The sequence below is a fragment of the Nelumbo lutea genome, chromosome 3 (assembly GCF_056320005.1).
Source record: "Nelumbo lutea isolate HS-2025 chromosome 3, American lotus-T2T, whole genome shotgun sequence".
NCBI classification, from domain to species: domain Eukaryota; kingdom Viridiplantae; phylum Streptophyta; class Magnoliopsida; order Proteales; family Nelumbonaceae; genus Nelumbo; species Nelumbo lutea.
The window spans coordinates 19961097-19979055 of record NC_142686.1 but is presented as its reverse complement, the minus strand read 5'-3'; the positions used below and the strand labels follow the sequence as shown (position 1 = coordinate 19979055).

Sequence of the window (17959 nt, the reverse complement as noted above, 5' to 3'; positions counted from 1 at the left end):
TCAAACACCATATAAGCCAAACAGTGAAAAATCGATCTTAAAAATGAAAAACGTCAAAATTGGTGTTTTTTTGATAAATGGTTCACAGGATTTTAGAGAGCGGCTCAATCAAAAACTTGTTAAGTGTTTTTTTTGTTAAACACATCTACAATGCTCAATTAGCACCGTTTCTTCAAAAAGCTGCATCAATACTGATGAAGGAAGATTTGGCCCGACCTCTCTATTACGTGACACGTGGCAGAAACAACAGCTCGGCAAAAGGGGCCAAGCCTAGGCGGGAACAAAGGGGCACTAGCGGACTGAGCTCCCTACCGGGGGCCCGAACTGACCCACCTTGTAACAGCTCGGGACACACTTCGCCGAACTGACCCACCTTATAACAGCTCGGGATACACTTCGCCGAACTGACCCACCTTGTAACAGCTCGGGACACACTTTGCCGAACTGACCCACCTTGTAACAGCTCGGGACACACTTCGCCGAACTGACCCACCTTGTAACAGCTCGGGATACACTTCGCCGAACTGACCCACCTTGTAACAGCTCGGGACACACTTCATCGAACTGACCCTTATAACAGCTCGGGACACACTTCGCCGAACTTACCCACCTTGTAACAGCTCGGGATACACTTCGCCGAACTGACCTGCCCTATAGATACCTCCGAGCTCAAGACCGCCTCGCTCAGCACTTCGCATCACTTGGCACCAAAACCAAACAAGTCGTACCACGCCTGACACTAAGGAAGTTCGTGCCCAAGGGCGTCGCGCCTGACTGACTTGGGATCTGACGTTTGGCGGCAGTACCCTAAACAGCCACCTGCCACCGCCACCGACACCGCCATCTCCAGTTAGATGACGGTTAGGCAACGACGGTTCTGTCTCAGCAGAAAGGACGACGGCTGAATTGACAAGCACAAGGGTAATCATACTTGACCTGACAAGGGCCCCGGGACGAGTGCACGAGGTGACTATAAGAGCCCCCTGCCCCCCGACAACAGAGGTATGCAAACTTTGCGCTATCTGGTATTACCTTGCTTTTGAAGGATTCTAACTTGAGCTTCGAAGCCTCTACACCGGGTTCCCCCCAGAGCTTCTCCATCTCATCCGTTTCAGGATCCCTGCTACCCCGTTCGCGCTCCATCAATTGGCATCGTTTGTGGGAAAATGCTTCAAAAAGCCTCCCTCCAAACTTCGATAACCCCTTTTCTCCAAAAAAAAAACCAACACTCGTGGCCTCCTCCAGCAACACCGGACGTGGCACGGAGACAAACGCCACCGGGGAGCGACTTCAAGTCCCCGTAGTGTGCGTTGGACAGTTCACCATCCCCCTTTCGGTGGATGGGATCCCCAGCTTGAACGCGCCACAAGCAGTGGCACCCGTAAACCCTCCTACCACAAGCATCCCCTTTCCTCTCCCCATTGAGACAACCTTCACTGAACCGGCTGCCGTCCCCCTGGCAGCTAGCCAAAACCGGTTGGAGGACCTGATGCAGTGCATGCGGGCAATGCAAGCCCAAATGCAACAGTTCCAACAACACCAGCTTCACCAGCACCAAGTATTGCACAACATCTCCCAGTATCACTATCAACAGCAGCTCCCCCAACTGCCACTGAACCAACCACTACTTCCGCCTTCCCACCCCGCTCCAAGGTCGGTCAAGGCCTCCCCGCAGGATGGGCGTCCCCACCAAGCGAAGGCCTCCCGACCCCAGAACCACCCCAACAGCCAGGCCTCGTCCCCAGGCCGAAGAGAGAAAAATGTCATCCCCGCCTCGCAACCCGCGGGCGGGTCGGGAACCTCGCCCGCGAGGTCGGCACCCTGGCGCTCCGAGCCCGAGCTCCCGCTCACCGAAAACCGATTCAGCGCCCTGTCGGCAGACTACCAGCATTCCGGGCCCATCAAGCTCGGTAACACGGAGGCCAGCAGCGCCAGTACAAGGCCCGCTCAACGGCGAAGGCGCCGACAAAGTCGCCGAACCACCACCCGTGCCTTGTCGGAATTCAGAGGCAAAGACATGAGCTTGGGCGAGGTAGGGGCTACCCCGGCTCTCTCCGTTCCTTCCCCCCTCGCATCGGAACTCCTGGCGGTCCCCTTACCCAGAGACTTCAAGCTCCCACCTCTGGACAAGTACGACGGGTCCTTCGACCCCAACGACCACGTTGACGCCTTTCAGTCGCAAATGCACCTCGCCAGTGCCAGTGAATCGTGCATGTGCATGGCCTTTACCACCACCCTCAGGGGGGTAGCCCGCACTTGGTACAGGAAGCTGGCCCCCGGGTCGATAAAGTGTTGGGCCCAGTGCGTGCAAGTCTTCACCACACATTTCGTCACCAGCCAACGGTGCCCCAGAACGGAGGAAAGCATCTTCGGAGTAGTCCAAAGAGAAGCAGAATCTATTCGGGGCTACATCAAGCGATTCAACGAAGCATGCTTGCAGATACCGCGGTTGGACCCCGCAATGCAGCTCGCGGCGGCCAAAAGAGGGGTGACGCACAAAGAATTCAAATGGCACATGGTGGCCAACCAGCCCGCAACCGTGGCCGAATTCCTCAAACTCGCGGATAAGTTCATGAGGATAGAGGAAGAAATCAACCAACGAACCGAAGGCGGGAACGAGAAAAGAAAGAGAGAAGGCGAGCTCTCCAACCCGATGAATAGAAAAAACCCGACCCGGGAGCCAAAGCCGAATCACATTCCGGGCCCCGTAGCAGTTCGAACGGACTACACGCCGTTAAACACGAGGCGGACAGAGATCTTAATGACAATCAAAGACGCTCCGTACGTTAAGTGGCCACCTCGCCTAAAGGGAAATCCGAACGAGAGAAATAAGAATTTGTATTGTAGTTTCCATAGAGACCATGGTCATAGCACCGAACAGTGTAATAACCTCCGGGACGAGATAGAGGGGCTCATCCGTCGCGGATACTTGAGAAACTTTGTACAGCACAACAATGACAATAAAGCAAATTGGCAAGGGGAGCACGAAAAGGATGCCCCCGAGTCTAGCAACAGACCTGCCGAACCGTTGCAGAAGAAGCCTCCGGAAGAGAGACCAGTTCGGGGAACCATCCATGTAATAGTGGGAGGTTCGGTGGTAGCGGGGTGTACCTCGGCAGCAGCCCGGACTTCAATTCGCGAAGCAGCCCTCGAAGAACGGAACCCCCAAAGAGACCAAAGACCGAAGAACCAATCTTTTTCACGGAGGACGACGCGCGAGGAGTCCACTACCCCCATGATGACGCGCTTGTCATTAAACTAAGGATCAGCGACTTCGAGGTCAGGCGCGTACTCGTAGATTCGGGCAGCTCAGCGGACATCCTCTTCAAATCAGCATTTGACCAGCTACAGTTATAGAGGAGCGAGCTGAAGCCTGCGAACACTCCCCTGGTGGGTTTCAGCGGAGAGGAAGTCAGACCCCTCGGAAAAGTAATTGTCCCTGTGGAAGTCGGCACATGGCCTTGTGCGGTCAGACTCAACCATGAGTTCCTAGTAGTCGCGACCCCCTCCCCATACAATGCCATAATAGGGTGGCCGATCACGCATATCCTACGGGCAGCGGTCTCCACCTACTATTTGGCCATGAAGTTCCCTACGGACTTTGGTATAGGGGTAGCGCGGGGCGACCAGCTCGAGTCCCGCAAGTGCTACGTTGCCGCCCTGAAGGGAAAAACCAAGGCGGCCGACGAACTCGAACTAGAGCGGCCTGCGGAGCAAGGTGAGGAACGAGCTTCGCACACGGAGGAAACTGTCGCAATCCCGACTTCAACTACGGACCCAGCTCGCACACTAAGCATCGGAGCTTCCATCGAAGACCCCCTATGAGCCGAACTGGTGAGTTTTTTACTTCAAAATTTAGATATTTTTGCCTGGTCCGCGGCCGACATGCCCGGCATTAGCCCCGGACTGATAACTCACAAACTTAATACTGACCCTGTAGTCAGACCCGTTAGACAGAAGAAATGCAACTTAGCCCCAGAACGCTGGAGAGCGGTCGACGAGGAGGTCGAGAAGCTCCTCGCAGCAAACTTCATAAGGGAAGTCCATTACCCGAGCTGGGTGGCCAACCCGGTGTTGGTAAAAAAGGCAAGCGGCAAGTGGCGCATGTACGTCGACTATACCGACCTGAACCGAGCTTGCCCGAAAGATTGCTCCCCCCTCCCCAGAATTGACCGCCTAGTGGACGTGACCTCGGGAAACGAGTTGCTAAGCTTCCTGGACGCCTACTTGGGCTACAACCAAGTTAGGATGGACCCATCCGATGAGGAAAAAACCAGCTTCATAACCGAGTTCGGCCTGTATTGCTACAAAGTCATGCCCTTCGGACTAAAAAATGCCGGAGCGACTTTCCAAAGACTTGTAAATAGGATATTTCGGCCCTGATTGGTACGAAGATAGAGTGCTATGTAGACGACATGGTCGTCAAGACTCAGTTTTCACAAGAATTAATACAAGACTTAGATTCTGTTTTCCAAATCCTGTGTCGGTTTAGCATGAAGTTGAACCCTAACAAGTGTGTCTTCGGTGTCACCTCGGGCAAGTTCCTAGGCTACATTGTCAATCGGCGCGGTATTGAGGCCAACCCGGACAAATTAAAAGCCATTCTAGATATGAAACCACCTTGGAAAGTAAAAGAGGTTCAGAGGCTAAACGGCCACATAGCCGCTCTAAGCCGCTTCTTGTCTAAGTCAACAGACCGCTGTCTACCCCTTCTTCAAGGTAGTCAAAGGCAAAGGGTTCGAGTGGACCCAGGACTGCCAGTTCGCGTTCGACGAACTAAAAGGTTACCTCGCTAGTGTGCCAACCTTAGCCCGGCCCGAGGTGGGCGAGGTCTTAGAATTGTACCTCTCGGCGAGCGATGAGGCGGTCAGTTCGGTACTGATAAAAGAAACAAACCGGGTCCAACGACCCATCTATTATCTTAGTAAAATTTTGCAGGGTGCAGAGGCAAGGTACCCGGAGATAGAAAAACTAGCATACGCCCTAGTAATAGCAGCTCGAAAACTCCGCCCATACTTCCAGGCTCACACCGTCATCGTCCTAACTAACAAACCTCTTAGACAAGTTTTACTCAAACCTGAGGTCTCTGGTGGACTGACGAAATGGGCCATCGAACTCAGCGAGTACACTTCCAGTACAAACCGAGAACCGCTATCAAGGCCCAAGCTTTGGCAGATTTTATCGCCGAGTGCACTTTCAGCCACAAAGCCCCACAGGTCGAGCCCGATGTCCCCAGTTCGGGCGAACCCGAAACTCCTGAGCCCATAGAGTCCGAACCCCGTGAAGTAGCAGCCAGTGTGGCATCTCTCCGGGTCAGGCGAAGCGCGAACTGGGATGAGGAGCCTTGGATCCTTCACGTGCACGGTTCCTCGAACCGGCAAGGCAACGGAGCTGGAATAGTCTTGTGCGGCTTGGGCGGCACAAAATTAGAATACGCACTACGCTTTGAGTTCGCGGCATCCAACAACGAGGTAGAGTACGAAGCACTGATCGCCGGGCTGGACCTAGCGCGAAAGGTAAAGGCAAAACACTTGGTCATCTGTAGCGATTCTCAACTCGTGGTGAACCAAGTTACCGGCGAGTACGAAGCACGCAATCTCTCCATGATCGCATATTTGGCCAAAGTAAAAGAAGCCCTACTCAACTTCCGGTCACACATCATCAGGCAAATCTCGAGGTCAGAAAACACTGAGGCTGACGCCCTGTCCCGGTTTGCCAGTACGAGTCACAACAATATGAGAACTGTGTACATAGAGGACTTACCTTGGCCTAGTATTCTCGAGGGGACAGAGGAGGTCGCTCCCGTCTTAGAAGCAGAGCCGAGCTAGATCGATCCACTCGCGAGCTTCTTGATAGACGGAACCCTCCCTGTAGAACGCAATGCGGCCAAGAGGGTGCAGCGCCAGGCGGCCAAATACGTCATAATAGACGAACGATTATACTGACGGTTGTACACGCTCCCCTATTTGTGTTGCCTGCGACCTACCGAAGCCAAGTTCGTACTCTGCGACACTCATGAATGCCTGTGTGGCGGACACTTGGGGGGCAGAGCACTCGCCCAAAAGGCACTTCGACAAGGATACTACTGGCCAACGATGAAGGCAGAAGCTGTCAAGCTCGTCAGAAAATGCGACAAGTGTTAGAAGCACGCTAACATCCACCATCAACCTGCCTCCGACCTCAAATACCTCACCAGCCCGTGGCCCTTTGCACAATGGGGCATCGACCTCCTAGGGCCATTCCCACCAGCAATAGGCGGAAGAAAATTCTTAGTTGTTGCAGTAGATTACTTTACGAAGTGGATAGAAGTCGAACCACTGGCAACTGTTACGGCTCGAAACATACAGAACTTCTTTTGGAAGAACATACTATGTCGGTTCGGGTTACCTCGGGTACTAATCTCCGACAACGGCAAACAGTTCGAGGATATCAAGTTCTAAGAGTGGTGCCAGAACATGGGGATTCGGAAAAATTTCACGTCAATCGCACACCCGCAGGCAAACGGTCAGACGGAAGTAATGAACAAAGCCATCTTGCGCGGACTGAAAGCACGTCTGGATCGAGCTAAGGGATTGTGGGCCGAAGAGCTACCAAGTGTCTTATGGGCTCACCGAACTACCAAAAAAGCAGCCACGGGAGAAACCCCCTTCAACCTCACCTACGGCACTGAAGCGGTGATCCCGGCCGAAATCAAAATACCAACGTTGCGATTAGAAACATACGACGATCGAACGAACGGAGACGAGCTCACCCAGGGGCAGCTCGGTACGAGTTCGCTTGGCGACCCGCTTCCTCCTCTTCATACCTTGGAACAAACGCCCCCCACGAGTTCTCTTCGCGTCCATCACACCTGCAGAAACGAGTTCGACATCAGAAAAAACGAAAAGAACAGAGCAAGCAAGAACCGCATAGCTAGAAACCTACCCGAACTCAGGCCGGCTGCAATAAGCTTGGCCTCCATTAAGTAGTGGTGGCACTTTAAGCCTTGTCGTGCCCATTGCCGGAGGCCCTTAACCGTCTCTTTATCGAGAGTCACGCCTAAATCGGGAGCGGCCTCACCCCACCCGGTCTGAAAAGGCCATCCTTGTGCACTTCGCACGCCGAAGTAGTCCCGCTTCCACGCTGGGACTTTGTTAGGAAGATCATGCAGAAGCTTAAAACCCTGGCGAGGAGTAAGGTAATACGCCCGTCTCTCCCCAGGAAGAGGACCCGCCTGTCTCTTGAGCATCAAGATAGAGGAGAATATCTCTAGGTCTAAGGGGAAGTTCTACTCGCAAAAAAGGGAAGTTGTCCCCACCAGGTTCCGAATAGAGTTCGGATGAAGCTGGCCAATGGTGACACCGAAGTGGTTTATGACTTCGAAGAGAAGGGAATGGAAAGGAAGTCGCAACCCTGCAGCGAGTTGCTCTCGAAAAATCACGATCTCGTCGGGACCGTGTTCCCAAGGAAAGCTACCCGAAGGAATAAAATATGTGTACCCCCCAGGAAGATTGTAAGACAGAAGTATGGATTGAAGCCCCTCAGGCGTCATGGTCGGAGGACCAAACCTGTCTAGCATCCGACCTCGACAGGAGGTAGACGCCAAACTGCCCGAAGCGACTCGGCCCACTGGTTCATAGTCCTCAAGCTCCACCTCAGGATCACTGAGGCATTCTGGGGACACGGCTCGGTTAGTGGAACCTACGTCGGCCCTACTCGAAGAATCGTCAGAGCTATCAAAGCTAGACATTGGGGAAAAGATGGATTCAAGAAAGTACTCACCAGAAAGTTTGAAGAACAAGCCAAAGAACCGTGAAGACTGTATAACCAGCCTTGATGCGAGCTGGAAAAGACTTGGACGCGAGCTGAAAGGTTGGACGCGAACTCAGTAGACAAACCGCAGAAGTGACAAACCAACCGGGGTCCCCCACTATTTATAGCTACAGTAACCAAGAATCGACCGTGCAGACCGAAGACGATCCGACGGCCCACGTTCTTACCGACCGCACAACCCTTAAGGTCGAGACGTGATTGGCGCATGTCTTTCCGAAAAAAGTAAAACGTTAGCACACGTCTTTTTGAAACCGACGTCGCTTTGACACGCGTCTTTTCCGAAACTAACGCGCCACGCGTCTCCCTGACAGTCGCCCGCGCACATATAGCAGTGGCGCGCCTTTTTGAAATGACCCGCTGTCACGTCCTAGCGGCGCGAATTGGTTTGAAATTTAAAACGCACGCTGTCACAACCACCAGCGTTCTTGAGTAAGCACGTTTCCAGCCTTCTCAGAAACCGAAAGAACCCTAGCAAAAGCGTCTCGTGCAGTGAAGGTTCGAAGGACGGGACAAATCCACCTGCTACGTCGCGAAAACTCCCCGCACCATAGCAAGACCCCCGGCGCAAGGAGTGGGGGGCAATTGATGAAGGAAGATTTGGCCCGACCTCTCTATTACGTGACACGTGGCAGAAACAACAGCTCGACAAAAGGGGTCAAGCCTAGGCGGGAACAAGGGGACACTAGCGGACTGAGCTCCCTATCGGGGGCCCGAACTGACCCACCTTGTAACAGCTCGGGACACACTTCGCCGAACTGACCCACCTTGTAACAGCTCGGGATACACTTCGCCGAACTGACCCACCTTGTAACAGCTCGGGACACACTTCGCCGAGCTGACCCTTATAACAGCTCGAGACACACTTCGCCGAACTGACCCACCTTGTAACAACTCGGGACACACTTCGCCGAATTGACCCACCTTATAACAGCTCGAGATACACTTCGCCGAACTGACCTGCCCTATAGATACCTCTGAGCTCAAGACCGCCTCGCTCAGCACTTCACATCACTTGGCACCAAAACCAAACAAGTCATACCACGCCTGACACTAAGGAAGTTCGTGCCCAAAGGCGCCGCGCCTGACTGACTTGGGATCTGACGTTTGGCGGCAGTACCCTAAACAGCCACCTGCCACCGCCACTGACACCGCCATCTCCAGTTAGATGACGGTTAGGCAGCGACGATTCTGTCTCAACAGAAAGGACGACGACCGAATTGACAAGCACAAGGGTAATCATACTTGACCTGACAAGGGCCCCGGGACGAGTGCACGAGGTGACTATAAGAGCCCCCCTCCCCCCGACAACGGAGGCATGCAAATTTGCGCTCTCTGGTATTACCTTGCTTTTGAAGGATTCTAACTTGAGGTTCAGAACCTCTACACCGGGTTCCCCCCGGAGCTTTTCCATCTCCTCCGTTTCAGGTTCCCTGCTACCCTGTTCGGAAGCAAGGCAGCGAACAGCTAAGACCGGCCGGATCGCGCTCTATCAAATACCAAACACCATCTAAAATGGAAACAACAAGCTTGAATAAGACCTTACCAGACTGCCATTCACCGCCGAGGCCCAGATGAGATCACACCTCCAAGATCTCTAAGGCTAATGGAAGCATCACAATTGACCTTTGTCCACCCCTCCACCTCCTCCCCGCAGTGTTGTAGATGACAGTGAAGGGGAATGGCGGGGCTGTCTATTTCATATGTCATGGCCAAGTAACTAACTCGGCAAACAAGATAAAGTAGCAAGAGATATAAAGAGAAACTAGATTTGGGTGACCGAGTGGAATCGGGATCACCTCTCAACAACAAAAGTTATCCCGGGCCAATACTCTTTCAAGATCATATATCTGCACATCTCACAATAGAGTTTAGATTTGCTACCAACAAGCTCCCAACATAAATAATTTGCATTATCATGCTTTTGTACCGGTGCGAATTAATTATGAGATGAATGTATGCAGGTCACATTAGATTGTTCAGATCTACGTCCCACGAGGGGGCACCCCACAATGTCCCACAATACATCCCCACCATGTATTGAGAACATATTTCAATGATAGTACCAGAAACAATGATATCATCATTGGTAGATATTCCCAATACACGGCTGATGTGCTGTGGGACGTTGTGAAACGCCCCTTTTGTTGGGAGGAGATCCAGAGAGATTACAACGAGTCACGAGTGTGCCAACCCGATGGTTGGGAAAACAACCAAGGCATGCATGTAAATGTAATACATTACATCATTACATGTACTGCAAGTCCGGGACTTCCAACGAAAAACTGTTCCAGTCTCGTGTCGACATAGATGATGTTGGGACAGTTTTTGTTGAGAGGAGATCCCAACACATGTTCTGCAAGCGGCAACCTGCAACCACTTAAGAATTTGCTAGGTGGTCTCATTCTCAAGCCTGAGGATGCAAATGGCTTTTGGTTCTTCATTCTTGGCCTCGGACACATTTAAGCACATATAGGAAATTAAAACCTTTACCCCAACCCTCCCTCCTGGCCTGAAAAAAAAAAACGAATTGCACAAGTAGCTGAACAGGATGGTGGTGGTCCCAAAAATTGCAGTACGATTCAATATCATTCCTCTACTAAAGATTAAAATGCGTTTCTCAGGAAACATATATCACAGCTTATAGGTTATAGCATTTTATCTATCCGCTCTCTCAACCTCATCCACTAAGCCGTACCTATAAAAGCTAACTGTGGAAACTCTACCAAAAACAAAAGGAACATCAATCCTTCCAAGGATCGCTTTCCGCCCTCACTTCTGATGGTTCAACCACTTCTGTCCCCGAGGTTTCAGCATCACCTGAATCGGATTCAACCTCGGTATCTGCTTCTGTCTCTCTCTCTTCCGATTCCAATCTCCCCCATCTTCCACCAAGGGCAATTGCCATCATTTCATATATCTTGTTCCCCAACTCAGCAGGACTTTCAGGCTGTGCCATTTAATTGGGAAAACGAAAAAGTTTAGACAAGAGATTAAAGCTACTCATGCAACAAAATATTATATCATTAACACATTGCAAAGATAGTAATACAGTGCTTACAGAGAATCCGCTGGAAATCAAGGCTGTATTATACAAAAGGTCAACAGCTCTCTTGGCTTCAGTACTATCAGGAGCGTTCTTGCATGCAGCCTGCAAGTTAACAGCAATTTAGATGTTGCTAACCCTTCAATTTGGTCAGAAGAAATAATAGGTGTCCCAGCATTAGTTCTATGACCAGAAGGAAAATAAAACTAATTGAACAGTTAAATACATAGTTGTTGATAATAGCATCTTTTAAACCTCAAGCTAAACTAATTCTTCATATTACATGCATGTTTTAAACCTCGAGCTAAACTAAGACTATTATCTTCTTAGTTCATCCTGTTATATATTTACAAATCTTTTCTTCTATCTTATCAATTTGACAATTATAGTCTTCAGTTTGATTCCATCATAGCTGGGTGAGTTCATATTATTGACAAGAAAAATGAAAAACCAATTACCAGATCCAATCCCATAATCTGAAAGAAAATTTTCGTGCACTAAAATCAGATGAGATGACCTCCCATCCAAATTATGTCATTAGTGACTGCAAATGGCTTTCAGTAGCTTGGACCAAAATCTATGTTTGGCTGAGGTCCAAGGAATCTTTTCATGCACAGTACACCCTCTATATGAATCTTACGAGAACTTTCAGATGAGCAAATACCATTCACAAAACAGGCATCAAGTATTAAGTATGAATAGAAGATTCGGATCTCACATTTAGATCTTTGATTATGGGATGATCTGGATTGACCTCCAATATTCTTCGTCCCCTCATGAACTCCAAGGTAGAAGTGTCTCCAAGAGTCTGTGCTTTCATAAGCCTTCAAGGAAAACGTGTCATCTCAGTTAAAATATTCACGAAGAAAGAGAGATTCTTTGCACTAGTTGGACCAAAAATGTTCTGAAATAAGCATGATCTACCTTTCCATATTAGCAGACCACCCAAATTTGCCAGAAACAAGTACACACGGGGATGAGCTAAGACGCTTAGAAACTTGCACTTTAGCCACCTTGTCGCCGAGCTGTTGTTTTATCCAATCACAAAGAAGATTGTATTCTTGCTTAGTTTCTCTTTCTTTGACCTCGTCTTCATCACCTGATTTCACATTTATGTTATGACCAAGTACCCAAGAGTGTGAATAGATGAAGCCATGAAACAGATGCAAGTCAAGCCATCATGAGAAACTATCCAAGTTAACCAGATTAGAAATTACAATGAATATTTACCTAGCTCTAAATCTTCCTTGCTGATGTCAACAAATTTCTTTTCTTTGTAGGTCTGCAGGTTCTGGATGGCAACTTCATCAATAGGCTCTATTAGATATAGAACCTAAAAGAGAGGAAATCATGTTAGAAGGAAAACTGTCTTACAATAGGATGCAGTGAGAAGCCTTTTAAGAAATCTATATTTTTTTTTGTATTTCTTTTCATCTTCCTTATTTTTTGCTTTTCCTTTACTTATCAAAAAGCCATGATTAATATCATTTTTTCATAGAAGTGGCATTTAGTTCATTTTATACTGAATTTCCAATCTAAAAAAATTGTCCTTACCAATATCAGACAGAAGCATATTTTTAAGCTGATTTTACATGGATTAATTACTAAATTTGCTCTGTTGTCTTGTTTGCTATTTGACTATCTTTGAACTCCATACTTAAACCATGGAGTTAGAAATCACACTTGAGTTTACTGTTGGAATTGGGTTATTAGATATTCTCTTTTATTTGTGTAAAGTGTCATCAAAGATATAATAGGCACATACCTCAATATCCTTTTGGACCAGCTTTTCCAAAAAGGGGGCAGTTTTTGCACTTTTCAAACTGTCTGTTGCCAAGTAATAGATAGCCTTTTGGTTCTCACCCATGTTCTCAACATAGTTATCTAAGCTAGTAAGTTCTTCTTCACTTTTGGAGGAGTAGAACCGCAGCAAGGGTGTTAAGCGCTTATGGTTGCCTGAGTCCTCAATGCATCCCAACTTAAGAAATTTTCCAAAGTTCTCCCAGAATTTCTTATAATCCTGCAAAAAGTTAAATAATAGAATTATTTAAACACAATTTTCATATGCAAAATCTAAAGATTACAAGTGAGCTTTGCCTTACCTCTTTGTTCTCACTTTCAGACTCCTGAATCATATCAAATGTTTTCCTAACAAGTCTCTTTCTCATGATCCTTACCTGCCAGTATAAATTTGAAGAATAGCACAGTAAATGTCTCTGAAATAGCATCTACAAGAACTAAAAGCTATTTTGATCCCTTGAGTTTAGAAAACACACACATGTACTTTTCCATATGGAGAACCATTTATCCATTTAACAGTGAAGAGGAGCTCCAGTTATTTTATTAAATACAGAATAACCTAGGACCACTCCTGTTAATGAGAAAGAAAACAAGTTTTCACTTACTATTCGACTTTCTTGAAGTATCTCTCGAGAAACATTGAGAGGCAGGTCATCCGAATCCACCACACCTTTTACAAAGCTCAAGTACCGTGGAAACTACATGAGATTCAAGATCAGTTAATCCTCTGAAACATTGTATAATTATGACCAAAGAGACCCTGAAACACATGAAGCAGAGGGTACTTTTATCCATAGCAACACTGTAAAATAATGCTTACCAGCTCACCATCAAAATCATCTGAAATGAATACACGTTTCACATACAATCGGATATTCTTTGTCTTGGGGTTTATTATGTCCTCGTTGTTAAGAGGAGCCATTCCAGGAATGTAAAGTACGCTTCTAAATTCCACCTCACCCTACTCAATTGTCACACTGAGGTTAGAAATCTCAACCTAGAAAAATAACCAATGTGATACCCAACAAAAGGAAAGTTGTATACCTCAGTAGTGAAGTGGGTGTATGCAAGTGGGTCCAAGAACTCATTAAATGTTTTCTTGTAGAACTCATGGTATTCATCTTTCTCAACTTCCTTTGGGTTCCGCATCTAAAACAAATAAATTAAAAGAAAAAACATAAGCTATCCATAAACATGACACAAAGAAGCCAATCAAGTGATACGTAGGAAAGCCAGTTACAATTAACAGGTCAATAAGGAGACATACTTTGCTACTAATTGAATAATAACTAGAAATGATTTTGACTTACCCATATGGGTTTTGTTTCATTGGCTAATTCCCAATCCCAGTATTTCTCAGTTACAGTTTTCTTCTTCTTCTCACCCTGGAAAGAAGTAAAGCAATTGGCTTGGATATTTAAAGTCTAAAAGAATCTGACAAACCATAATTCCCAATTTCCCATTAATAGGATCCTCGAAAAATTACCTCAGGCTTCGCTTCTTCTCCCTCCTTTGCTTCTTCCTCTTCTACCTATAAAGAAGTCACTGTCCAATTAAAACCATTTTTTGTTTGGGAGTGTGTTGATAATATTGTTTCTGTAAACAAAAAAGATGCCCTTACCTCAACAGTCCTTGATTTTTCTTGCCATGTGTAGATGGGGAAGGAAACAAACTGAGAGTAATTCTTCACCAGACCTTGTATCCTGCTAGGTTCAGAGAATTCATATTTATCATCTGGCTGCAAGATGAAAGCGGCCAAAACTTAGGGGCTTATATGAGACACCCAAGTACCATGAAGAGAACAGAATAACAAGAAAGATACCCTTAAATAAAGGGTGATTTGTGTTCCACGACATAGAAGTTTTTCAGGATCAGTCTCTTCCTTAATCACATATGAGCTACTGTCTGCTACTGCCTCCCAGACATACTGCTTATCTGACCTTGGGCTCTTTGTAGACACAACCACCTGAAACAGAAATGACATTAATAAGGAAACATCACAGTGAAAATATATATGAAATCTCTAGATGCATGATAATCAATCTCAAGTGTTTGGTGGAACCACTTAAGGATCAAAATGTACCTTCTCAGCAACAAGAAATGCAGAATAGAACCCAACACCAAACTGACCAATCAAGCCATTGTCTGCTCCAACATCTTTATTCTCCTACTCATAGGAAAAAAACAATGAGCAACTCCAAAGTCCAAATAGAAATGGGCCATCTTTTTTTTTATTTTTGAAAAGGGAAATGTGCCATCCTTCAAGAACATAAATCACATGGAATTACAGGAGGGAAGAAACACCTTAAGAGCCTTCAAGAATTTTGAGGTTCCACTTTGAGCAATAGTTCCAAGACAGTCAACGAGCTCCTCTTTGGTCATCCCAATACCAGTATCTCTGCAAGTTCAAGGAAAAATTTTAAGCAGCACATCCCACTCATAGGCAAGAAAAGAAAATGGCTGGAGTAACCATACGTTATGGTGATGGTCCCATTGTCTGGGTCAGGTTTTATGCGTATCTCCAGTTCACCAGCATCACTTAGAAGAGAAGGTTCGGTCACGCTCAAGAATCTCAACTTATCTAGAGCATCACTTGCATTGCTGAAATTGCAGAACATAAAGCAGTCATAAAAGAGGAGCATTTAAAAAAGTTATTGAAAAATATTTTATATAACAATTTCAAGAGTGAGTTAGAAATAAGAACTAATCAACAATCATGTTGAGCAGGGGAGACAATTAACTTTGATCCCAAAACTAAAAGAATGAGAACCCTCCCCTCCCAAATGGACTCCCTCAGAGTATACATTTAAACCAGTGTCTATCTTCTCAAATAAGTGAATAAATGCTAAGAGAGGAAGCTAAGAAACAAAATTAAAATAAAACACAGATGCATGACCGGAGTGAGACAAGATAATAGAAAGACATGTCAAAGAGACCCACCTCACAAGCTCCCGAAGGAACACTTCCTTGTGACTGTATAAACTATGAACTATCAAGTCCAATAGTCGACTGACCTGCATTTAGTTGATACTCGAATTTTCAGAAGCCATGAGATGATAATCCACATACTATATATAAAGATGTACATAAAAATTTAAAAAAATAATAATAATAACGCACTTAAAAAAAAAAAGGCAACAACATAAAAAGTAGCAGAGAATGATAGCATAAAACACCCAGACATGCTAATAATGGTTAGAAATCCATATCTTCAATTGGGGAAGATGAAGAAGCGATAACCTTGTCCATAAATGACAATTCAAATGTTTGGTGAAATATTCAAAAAAGAACATGTTTTCCAAAAAGAAATATGTGCTTATTAATCCATTACATAGTGAGATATCTAATCAGTATCTGTATAACGAGAAATGAGATGATGCATTGGACTTCAATTCCAAACACTTCAATTCGATTTTAGTATCAGAAGCTACCCGAAACAGTATAAACCAAAGATGCACATAGAAAACCAACCTCCGCCTGGTACTCGAACTTCTCAGCAGAGGCGTCCTCGGCTTCTTTCTCAGCGACGACCGCCTCGCAGCGGACAGCCAATCGATCGTTTTTCCTATCGAGCTTCCATTTCAATCCACAAGCAGGAAATCCATGTCTCAAAGCGTTCCGGGGTATAAAAGAAGTTCTCAAATTCGAAACTTTATTGTGGTTCTTCACCGAAAATGATGATGACGAAGGAAGAGAGGCTACAGAAGCTGAAGACAAGCTCCTGCTTAGGACGGGTGCCATTGGACTCTAAAGAAGCTTGCAGAGGAATGCAGATAAAAGCCCTAAACAGATAAACAATTACTCCCTTACTGGTTTCTTATTGGCTGGAACTCAAAACTCTAACGAGGCTAGAGAGCAAGAAAGTAAAACACGCTGTGCAGGGTTTAAGGGGAGGGGATGGTTCTAGAAGAAACCAACGAACCATTTCCTTTTCGTTTGGGGTTTTACTTTTGTAAGGCGTAGATGCCGCCATGTCAGCAGCCACAATATCCCAAGACTTTATATCAACGAAAATTATATTAAAAAAAAAGAAAGAAAAATAAATTGTATAGTAGATCCGTTGATCGTAATCGACTCGTTGGAATTTGGAATAGAGGGTATAACCGTACAAGAAGATAATTTGCATGAACTTTGTGGCACTATAAAAATATCCGGTGCCTGCAAGATATTCGGTATTCCCACAAGAGTTCGGGTTGGGATTGTTTGTACTGCATGGTCCGAGTCCGACTAATATGGTCTGATCCAGTATTAAGAGGATTGGATTCTTAATTCTTCATGATCCATATATCAATGGGCCCGTACCTGTACACACAAACGTTGCTCGGGCTACAAAACCTTGGATCTTTCCACAATGATAACATGTTTAAACCCGCAAATTAATGACCATAACCACTTATATACGGACGATGGATGACCTGCACCCTCTTCTCGCATTGCGGTTAAGGGTGCTGTGAAACGAAATCGTTCACCTAATTAGATGTGACCATTTGGCCCAGTCTGGTTTTAAAAATCATAGTTCATAGAATTAGATGTGAGCATCGAGACATGAAATTGCACAGTTCAACTTGTCATAAGAGCAAAGGCCAATACCTAAACAGTTTGGATTTGGAATTTTGAATTTGGACTTAATCTATATATATAGAGAGAGAGAGTAAAACTGGTTCTGCCATATCAGCATAGTTCTCCTTGCAGTAAATCCTCTTTCCTAAATTTTTGTTTTTTTTTTTTTGAAATTTTTATTTTTTAATTCAACATAATTACCCATTAAATCAATAAGGAAATCACATATGCTTAACTATTTCTAACAATCATAAAGAAAGAGTGATTTGCTTTTCTAATGTTTAGCCAAGTGGCACCACTTTCCCCCCACTTCATTCTAAATTGTCTCTAATTCCTATTTATCTCTTAAATTATCTTTAATTCCTATTTATCTCTTAAATTATCTCTAATTTATAGAGAGATTCTCTCCTAAACTATCTCTAATTCCTATTTATCCTCTCCCCCACTTTTTATCAATATCTATCTAAAGAAAATTTTAATTTAAAAAATTCAGAACTATTTAAATGTTATAATGAAATTATATACTAAATTTAAAATATTTATTCAAAACACAAAAAAAATAATAGATTTAAAAATATTCATATTATTAATAATTCAATATTTTTACAAAATTCATCATGAAATTATGTAGTAACAATACAAACTATAATTTTATGAATTATTCAATTTAAAATTTATACAAATAATAAAAATTTAACATTATAAAATATTTCAATAACTAAAAATCTTAAATAAAAAACATTA

The 17959-nt window shown here is 45.5% G+C and overlaps 1 protein-coding gene across 1 annotated transcript; it reads right to left on the bottom strand.

Annotated features, from left to right (window-relative positions):
• Positions 1 to 10367: 10367 nt before the first annotated feature.
• LOC148863414 (heat shock protein 90-5, chloroplastic-like) lies at positions 10368 to 16631 on the bottom strand. Its single transcript, XM_088981454.1, has 19 exons — positions 16127 to 16631; positions 15596 to 15669; positions 15131 to 15256; positions 14960 to 15053; positions 14739 to 14822; positions 14478 to 14621; positions 14277 to 14393; positions 14142 to 14186; positions 13966 to 14040; positions 13700 to 13804; positions 13476 to 13616; positions 13261 to 13353; positions 12958 to 13032; positions 12621 to 12875; positions 12086 to 12188; positions 11780 to 11954; positions 11574 to 11679; positions 10871 to 10960; positions 10368 to 10759 (listed from the first exon to the last, which is right to left on the bottom strand). The coding sequence occupies exons 1-19, from the start codon at positions 16394 to 16396 to the stop codon at positions 10553 to 10555; spliced, it is 2379 nt and encodes a 792-aa protein (XP_088837580.1). The 5' UTR covers positions 16397 to 16631; the 3' UTR covers positions 10368 to 10552.
• Positions 16632 to 17959: the final 1328 nt, after the last annotated feature.